At 44.9% G+C, this 9,725-nt stretch overlaps 1 protein-coding gene across 1 annotated transcript in view; it reads right to left on the bottom strand.

Annotated features, from left to right (window-relative positions):
- Window positions 1-208: 208 nt before the first annotated feature.
- The window catches only part of astn1 (astrotactin 1), a 3,463,295-nt gene continuing 3,453,778 nt past the window's right edge, over window positions 209-9,725 (bottom strand). Inside the window, exon 26 of the mRNA XM_070888265.1 lies at window positions 209-446. Within this exon, the coding sequence (XP_070744366.1) occupies window positions 209-446 (238 nt within the window). The remainder of the gene's footprint in view (window positions 447-9,725) is intronic.

The following is a 9,725-nucleotide window of genomic DNA, read 5'->3' as shown; positions in this document are numbered from 1 at the left end:
ACACTATTCAAACAGACTCAAAGTTTTACAGCTGGACCAAAGTGAGCCTGGGGTTTAATGAGCTCCACAAAACAACTGCGCGGAGGGCCAAGCAACATTTTTACCCAGAAGGCCGTGTGGACTGTGTGTAAAACAGCTGCCGGAGGTGGTGCGGGGGGCTGGGGGATGGGGGGCGGGTGGAGGGATGGACATGAAGTGCATTCCTCTGTCAGAACTCTTTGTGCTCTCCATAGTCATTGTACAGCACCGTCAGGAGCTGCTCATCGCAAATCTTTTTGACCTCTGTGCTCAGCTCTTGCCAGTTTATTCCTGAAGGCTTCATTTCACTGTAGCGGCATGAGAGGTACTTGAAGGAGAGCCGACGCAGGACAATCTTGGGCTCCCGCAGCAGGCTCCTGCACCAGCTGCTGAGCTCTTCCAACTTGGACAGGACCAGGCCAGCCTTCCTGCAGGTGAAAGAACGGGAAGGTGTGTGTGTGCGCGTGCGTGCGTGCGTGTGTGTGTATGACAGACAAGATGGAGAGAGAGAGAGAGAGAGAGAGAGAAAGGGGAAGAGGGAGAGAGAGAAAAGGAAAAAACGGAATGAAGAGTGAGGGAGAGAGAGAAATTGAGAAAGAGAAAGAAAGACAATGGAGGAGTGGGTGGGAGAAAGGAGAGGAGGGGTAGAAAAAGAGAAGTGGACCACAAACATAAGTGGAGAAGGGGAAAATCAGAGCGAGAAGGGGAGAGTAAGAGATGGGGAAGAGGAATGGGAGAAGAGAGATGGAGAAGGGAAGAGAAAGAGGCAAGGAGAGAGAGAGTGAAAAGAGGGGAAAGAGTGAAAAGAAGATGCAAAGAGGGGAAGAAACAGATGGAGGGATAAGAAAGAGGGAGAAAAAGAGGAAGAACGAACCGAGAAAGAGCACAGGGAAGAATGAGAGGGGGAAAGAGAGGGGAAGAATGAGAGAGGTTAGTTTTACAGTTACTTTGAAGTCACTTTTGTTCACATGTACAGGACTAGGAATTTACACCAAATAGTGAAGAAAAGACTATTAATACAGATGGGAGTTCAACAAAATACTATTCCTTTAAGTTTCAAATTCAAAGATTTTATGATATATAATTGCTTCAAATTGTCGGGTGCACATGTTTTATTAATGATGTAAGAACATAAGAAATAGGAGCAGGAATAGGCTATTCGGCCCCTTGAGCCTTCTCCACCATTCAATAAGATCATGGCTGATCTTCTACCTCAACTCCACTTTCCTGCACTATCCCCATATCCCTTGATTTCCTTAATATCCAAAAATCTATTGAACTCTGTATTGAATATACTCAACGACTAAGCCTCCAGAGCTGTCTGTGGTAGAGAATTCCAAAGATTCACCACCCTCTGAGTGAAGACATTTCTCCTCATCTCAGTCCTAAATGGCCGACCCATTATTCTGAGTCTATAACCCCTGGTTCCAGACTCCTCAGCCAGGGGAAACATCCTTACTGCATCCACCCTGTCAAGCCCTGTAAGAATTTTGTATGTTTCAATGAGAGGAGATCACCTCTCATTCTTCTAAACAAGAGAATTTAGGCCTAGTCTATTCAATCTCAATCGCTCCTCATAGGACAATCCCCCCATCCCAGGAATCAGTCTGGTGCTTTCATTGCATTCCCTCTATGGTAAGTATATCCTTCCTTAGGTAAGGAGACCAAAACTGTGCACAATACCCCAGGTGCGGTCTCACTGGAGCCCTATATAATTGCAGCAAGACGTCTTTATTCTTATACTCAAATCGTCTTGTAATAAAGGTTAATATACCATTTGCTTTCTTAATTGCTTGCTGTACCTGCATGTTAACTTTCAGTGATTCGTGCAAAAGGACACCCAGGTCCCTTTGAACACCATTCCCACCTAGCTTGGATATATTATATTTAGTCCCCTTATCCAAAACATTGATATAGATTATGAATAGCTAAGGCCCAAGCACAGAGTCTTGCAGTACCCCACTAATTACAGCCTGCCAACCCGAAAATGACCCGTTTATTCCTACTCTCTGTTTGCTGTCCGTTAACAAATCCTCAATCCATGCTAGTACATTACCCCCTATCCCATGAGCCTTAATTTTGTTTAATAACCTCTTGTGTGGCACCTTATTGAATGCCTTCTGAAAATCCAAATACACCACATCCACTGGTCCTCCCTTATCTATTCTGCTCGTTACAACTGCAAAAAACTCTAATAGATTTGTCAAACATGATTTCCCTTTCATAAATCTGTGTTAATTGCCCAATCCTATTATTATTTTCTAAGTCCTTCTGTTACCACGTCCTTAATAATAGATTTTACCATTTCCCTGATGTCAGGCTAACTGATCTGTAGTTCCCTGTTTTCTCTCTCCCTCTTTTCTTAAATAGTGGAGTTACATTTGCTACCTTCTAATCCGCGGGAACCGTTCTAGAATCTATGGAATTTTGGAAGATGACAACCAATACATCCATTATCTCTATAGCCACCTCTTTGAAACCCCGAGGTTGTCGGCCATTAGGGGTCCAGGGGATTTATCATCTTTCAGTCCCATTAATTTCTCCAGTACTATTTTTTTACTAATACTAATTTCTATCAGCTCCTCATTCTCGCGAGACCCTTGGTTCTCCACTATTTCCAGGAGGTTTTTTGCGTCTTCTTCCGTGAAGACAGATACAAAATATTTGTTTAATTTCTCTGCCATTTCCTTATTCCCCATTATAATTTCTCCTGTCTCAGCCTGTAAGGAACATAGAAACATAGAAAATAGGTGCAGGAATAGGCCATTCGGCCCCTCGAGCCTGCACCACCATTCAATAAGATCATGGCTGATCATTCACCTCAGTACACCTTTCCTGCTTTCTCTCCATACCCCTTGATCCCTTTAGCTGTAACGGCCATAAGCAACTCCCTCTTGAACATATCCAATGAACTGGCATCAACAACTCTCTGCGATAGGGAATTCCACAGGTTAACAACTCTCTGAGTGAAGAAGTTTCCCCTCATCTCAGTACTAAATGGCTTACCCCTTATCCTTAGACTATGTCCCCTGGTTCTGGACTTCCCCAACATTGGGAACATTCTTCCTGCATCTAACCTGTTCAGTCCCGTCAGGATTTTATATGTTTCTATGAGATCCCATCTCATCCTTTTAAACTCCAGTGAATACAGGCCCAGTCGATCCAGTCTCTTCTCATATGTCAGTCCTGTCATCCCGGGAATCAGTCTGGTGAATATTCGCTGCACTCCCTCAATAGCAAGAACATCTTTCCTCAGATTAGCAGACCAAAACTGAACACAATATTCCAGGTGAGGCCTAACTAAGCCCCTGTACAACTGCAGTAAGACCTCCCTGCTCCTATACTCAAATCCCCTAGCTATGAAGGCCAACAATACATATGCCTTCTTCAATGCCTGCTGTATCTGCATGCCAACTTTCAATGACTGATGTACCATGACACCCAGGTCTCGTTGCACCTCCCCTTTTCCTAATCTGCCGCCATTCAGATAATATTCTGCCTTCGTGTTTTTGCCACCAAAGTGGATAACCTCACATTTATCCATATTATACTGCATCTGCCACACGTTTGCCCATTCACCTAACCTGTTCAAGTCACCCTGCAGCCGCTTAGCTTCCTCCTCATAGTTCACACCGCCACCTAGTTTAGTGTCATCTGCAAACTTGGAGATATTACACTCAATTCCTTCATCTAAATCATTAATGTATATTGTAAATAGCTGGGGGCCCAGCACTGAGCCCTGTGGCACCCCACTAGTCACTGCCTGCCATTCTGAAAAGGACCCGTTTATGCCGACTCTCTGCTTCCTGTCTGCCAACCAGTTCTCTATCCACGTCAGTACATTACCTCCAATACCATGTGCTTTAATTTTGCACACCAATCTCATGTGGGACCTTGTCAAAAGTCTTTTGAACGTCCAAATACACCCACTGGTTCTCCTTGGTAACTCGTAGAGTGGACATCCTCAAAAAATTCTAGAAGATTTGTCAAGCATGATTTCCCTTTCATAAATCCATGCTGACTTGGACCGATCCTGTCACTGCTTTCCAAATGCGCTGCTATTTCATCTTTAATAATTGAGTCCAACATTTTCCTCATTACTGATGTCAGGCTAACCAGTCTATAATTACCCATTTTCTATCTCCCTCCTTTCTTAAAAAGTGGTGTTATATTAGCTACCCTCCAGTCCATAGAAACTGATCCAGAGTCGATAAACTGTCGAAAAATGATCACCAATGCATCCACTATTTCTAGGGCCACTTCCTTAAGTACTCTGGGATGCAGATGATCAGGCCGCGGGGATTTATTGGCCTTCAGTCCCATCAATTTCCCGAATACAATTTCAAGCCTAATAAGGATTTCCTTCAGTTCCTCCTTCTCACTAGACCCTCGGTCCCCGCATATTTCCAGAAGGTTATTTGTGTCTTCCTTCATGAAGACAGAACCAAAGTATTTGTTTAACTGGTCCGCCATTTCTTTGTTCCCCATTATAAATTCACCGGAATCTGACTGCAAGGGACCCACGTTTGTCTTCACTAATCTTTTTCTCTTCACATATCTATAGAAGCTTTTGCAGTCCGTTTTTATGTTCCCAGCAAGCTTCCTCTCATACTCTATTTTCCCCCTCGTAATTAAACCCTTTGTCCTCCTCTGCTGAATTATAAAATTCTCCCAGTCCTCAGGTTTGCTGCTTTTTCTGGCCAAGTTATATGGCTCTTCCTTGGATTTAACACTATCCTTAATTTCCCTTGTTAGCCACGGTTGAGCCACCTTCCCTGTTTTATTTTTACTCCTGACAGGGATGTACAATTGTTGAAGTTCATCCATATGATCTTTAAATGTTTGCCATGGTCTATCCACTGTCAACCCTTTAAGTGTCACTCACCAGTTTAATCTAGCCAATTCACGTCTCATACCATCGAAGTTACCTTTCCTTAAGTTCAGGACCCTAGTCTCTGAATTAACTGTGTCACTCTCCATCTTAATAAAGAATTCTACCATACTTTGGGCATTCTTCCCCAAGGGGCCTCGCACAACAAGATTGCTAATTAGTCCTTTCTCATTACACATCACCCAGTCTAGAATGGCCAGCCCTCTAGTTGGTTCCTTGACATATTGGTCTAGAAAACCATCCCTAATACACTCCAAGAAATCCTCCTCCATCGCATTGCTACCAGTTTGGTTAGCCCAATCAATATGTAGATTAAGGTCACCCATGATAACTGCTGTACCTTTATTGCACGCATCCCTAATTTCTTGTTTGACACTGTCCCCAACCTCACTACTACTGTTTGATGGTCTGTACACAACTCCCAAAGCATTTTCTGCCCTTTGGTATTCCGTAGCTCCACATCATCCAAGCTAATGTCCTTCCTGACTATTGCGTTAATTTCCTCTTTAACCAGCAATGCCACCCCACCTCCTTTTCCTTCCTGTCTATCCTTCCTGAATGTTGAATACCCCTGGATGTTGAGTTCCCAGCCTTGGTCACCCTGAAGCCATGTCTCCGTGATACCACATTTACTTTCGCTAATCTTTCCCTTTTTACAAAGCCAGAGAAGCTTTTACAGTCTGTTTTTATGACTCTCGCTAGTTTACTCTAATATTCTATTTTCCCTTTCTTTCTCAATTTCTTTGTCCTCCATTGCTGAATTCTAAAATGCTCCCAATCCTCAGACTTACTGCACATTTTGGCAACATTAAAAGCCTCTTCCTTTTATCTAATACTATCTTGAACTGCTCTTGTTACCCACAATTGGGTCACTTTACCTGTGGGATTTTTGTGCCTTAAAGGAATGTATATTTGTTGTAAATTATGTATTAATTCTTTAAATGCTAGCCATTGCTTGTTTACCATCATACCTTTTAATGTCGTTTCCAATCTACCTTCGTCAACCCGCCCCTCATATCGACATAGTTTGCTTTGTTTAGATTTAAGACCCTATTTTCGGATTTCACTAAATCACTTTCAAACATAATATGAAATTCTATCATATTATGGTCACTCTTCCCTAAGGTCCATTTACTACAGGTTATTAATTCACCCTTTCTCATTGCACAATACTAGATCTAAAATAGCCTGTTCCCCAGTTGATTCCTCAACATCCTGATCTAGAAAACCATCATGTATACATTCCATGAATTCGTCCTCCACAGTATTACTTCAAATTTGGTTTGTCCAGTCTATATGTAGATTAAAGTCCTCCATGATTACTATATTACCCGTGTTACACACACCTCTAATGTACTGATTTATACCCTGCCCTACATTACAACTACTGTTTGGGGGCCAATAAACAACTGCCACCAACACCTTGCTGTTTCTTAGCTCCACCCAAACTGATTCTACTTCTTTGATTTTCGGAACCAAGATTCTTTCTGTCTACTGTCTTTATCCCATCCTTGATTATGAGGGCTACCCCTCCTCCTTTTCCATTTTGCCTGTCTCTTCTAAAAGTTAAGTATCCTGGAATATTTAGTTCCCAACCTTGGTCACTTTGCAACATGTCTCTGTAATGGCTATTAGATCAAACCTGTTCATTTCTATCTGCGCTATTAATTCATCGATTTTGTTGCGAATGCTTCGCACATTCAGATTTAGTGCCTTTAGTTTTGACTTTTTTCTATTTTTCCCTGATGTCACTTTAGTCATTGATGCCCGATTATCTTTGTTACTTTCTCGCTGTCCCTTCCTGACACACTCTGCTTATTTTTACCCAAAGCTCTGCTCTGCTTTGGAGCCTTGATATTTCTCTTCATGCTTTTAAGCGAAATGTAAAAAATATTCCATTATAGCCTGCGTCATTAACACAACTGAGTATCCCACTAGACTGAGTATAACAGGATGAACGGGCCAACAAGGTGTCAGCCTTGGCTTAGTGGTAGCACTCACTGAGTCAGAAGGCTGTGGTTTCAACCCCATTCCAGAGACTTGAGTGCATAATTTAGGCTGACACTTCAGTGCAGTGCTGAGTGAGTGCTACACTGTTGGAGGTCCCATCTTTCAGATGAGTCGCTAAACCAAGGTCGACAAATAGACTGACAGATTCACTATAGATTGTATAGAATAGGGCTGAAAGTTTCGCTGCAGATTGTATATGACCGGCCTGACTGCCTCGTTACAGGTTATAAATATTAAAACTGACTGTCCAAAATCAACACGACTGGCTGTCCCAATAGCGACTGTGAAAAGTGGGCCTGTCTATCCCACTTATTGTATATAACAAGACTGAATGTTCCACTCCTGATTGCACATAATAGGATTAACTCTCAATTATTGACTGTGTCAATAAAAGGACTGACATTGCCACTATAGACTGTATATACCAAGACAACAATGACAATAACAACTTGCCTTTTAATATTAGGGCAGATGACCAAAAGCTTGGTCAAAGAGGTAGATTTTAAGGAGCATCTTAAAGGAGGAAAGAGAGGTAGAGAGGTGGAAAGGTTTATGGTGGGAATTCCAGAGATTAGGGCCCAGGCAGCTGAAGGCACAGCCAACAATGGTGTAGTGATTAAAATCAGGGATGTGCAAGAGGCCAGAGTTAGAGGAGCGCCACGATCTGAAATAGTTGTAGGGCTGGAAGAGGTTACAGAGATAGAGAGGGGTAAGACCATGGGAGCATTTGAGAAGAAGAATTTTAAATTTAAGGCATGGCCGGACCAAGAGCATGCACAGGGGTGATGGGTAAATGGGACTTGGTGTGATTTAGGGCACGGGCAGAAGAGTTTTGGATGAGCTCAAGTTTACTGACGGTACAAGGTGGGAGGCTAGTGAGAAGAGTATTGGAATAGTCAGCCACCCCAACCTGCGAGGGGACACCACCGCAGGTCGGGAGGATAAAAGTGCATACCACTACAACTTCTAGCGCTAGTCGTCCCAAGGTTTTGACGACTTCGAGGTGGGCGACAAGGTGGCATCATCAAGGCCCAGGTCGCCGTTTGGAGCGTGAGCAGGAACATCGGCGGGCCCAGGCACAGCGGAAGGGCGGGAATGTCGGGGCGGATGAGCGGTGAGAGATTGTGGCGGAGGAGCGGTGAGAGATCGTGGTGGAGGAGCGGCGAGAGATCACGGCGGAGGTGCGGGACCCAGAAGAGCTGAGGGCCCAGGGGCAGCACGGGCCAGCCCACAGTGTGATATGTGTGCGCACTAGGTCCATGCAGCAGAGCAGGTCTCCAGTCGTCCTGGTTTACCCTTGCCACTAGATAAAGGCCTAGCTCTGTCAAGCCTGTGTGTTGGCTGATGTGCAACAGTCATCACACGTTAAAAACTCCAAGCACAGGCATCTTCCACCCCTGGAGTTCAGAACTGGAATATCGGGTCCTCCATTGAAACATCTGCAAACTCATGCCTTTTGGTGTGGAAGCAAGTCATCCTTGTTCAAGGGACTGCCTATGATGATGATGATGGAATAGTCGAGTCCAGTGGTAACAAAGGCATGGATGAGGTTTTCAGCAGCAGATGGGCTGAGGCATCAAATCTCAATGCAATCTCAAGGAACATCACATCTTTCTACTAGGCACTTTACAACCTTCTGGCCTAAACACTGAGTTTAACAAATTTAGATCTTAACCAATGCTCCCATTTCCTCCGACTGCAGCTGCTGGCTATGAATGTTGGCCACTGGGACTGGAGGAGGAGCAGAGCCACTGTGACTGGAGGAGTATCATGTATGTAACCATCACACAACTGTAACCTTCATGTAACCACTGCACACTGTACATATATCCTAGAAATGCACACCTTGACCACAGGGGGTGAACTTGTGGGAGACACTCCTCACCTGGGCATTCAGGTATTTAAAGGGAGGTCCCACGCAGGGTCATGCCTCGTGTGATTTTGTAGCAAGGTGCAGGGACACCACATTTGGCGACGAGAAATGGGAATCACCGAACCACAAGGATGGCCACCGGTGGCACAGAGGAACGTTACTGTGTGGGTGAGGGCTGGGACGATTTCGTGGAGAGACTCCAGCAGAGCTTTGTCACGAAGGACTGGCTGGGAGCGGCTGCGGCTGACAAACGGAGGGCGCATCTACTGACCAGCTGCGGATCACAGACGTATGCACTGATGAAAGACCTGCTCGCACCCCAAAAGCCGGCGGACAAGTCCTTTGAAGAGCTCAGCCAGCTGATCAGTGAGCATCTCAAACAGGCGAGTAGCGTACACATGGCCCGGTACCGGTTCTATACACACCGGCGTCGGGAGGGACAAAACATCTCGGACTTCGTTGCGGACCTGCGGCGCTTGACCAGCTTCTGTAAGTTCACTGCAGGGGGGAGATGTTAAGAGATTTCTTCATTGAGGGCATTAGTCATGCTGGTATTTTCAGGAAGCTCATAGAGACCAAGGACTTGACTTTAGAAAGGGTGGCATTGATAGCTCAGACCTTCATGGCAGGGGAAGAGGAGACTAAGCTAATTTATGCACGCAGCCCTGGTTCCAACGTGGCGATGGACCAGGGAGTTAGCATGGTGAACGCAGCTCAGGACCCCGCAGGCAGGCAAGGGCAATTCAAAACCGCCCAGGCAGCAACAGACTCTAGGGTGGGCCCGCAACAGGGACAATGGAAAGGGCATCGGCAATTCACGCCATCACGAGGAACAATGCGTCCCATGATGGGACCATTAACACCCACTACCAGAGTACTTAGAAACAACCAAAGGGACAATCAGAGAGGAATGTCTGGTAACAGTCCTTTTGT

Source organism: Pristiophorus japonicus, chromosome 8, assembly GCF_044704955.1.
Source record: "Pristiophorus japonicus isolate sPriJap1 chromosome 8, sPriJap1.hap1, whole genome shotgun sequence".
Lineage (NCBI taxonomy): Eukaryota > Metazoa > Chordata > Chondrichthyes > Pristiophoridae > Pristiophorus > Pristiophorus japonicus.
The sequence above is the reverse complement of the archived record's forward strand: the minus strand, read 5'-3'. Positions and strand labels throughout refer to the sequence as shown.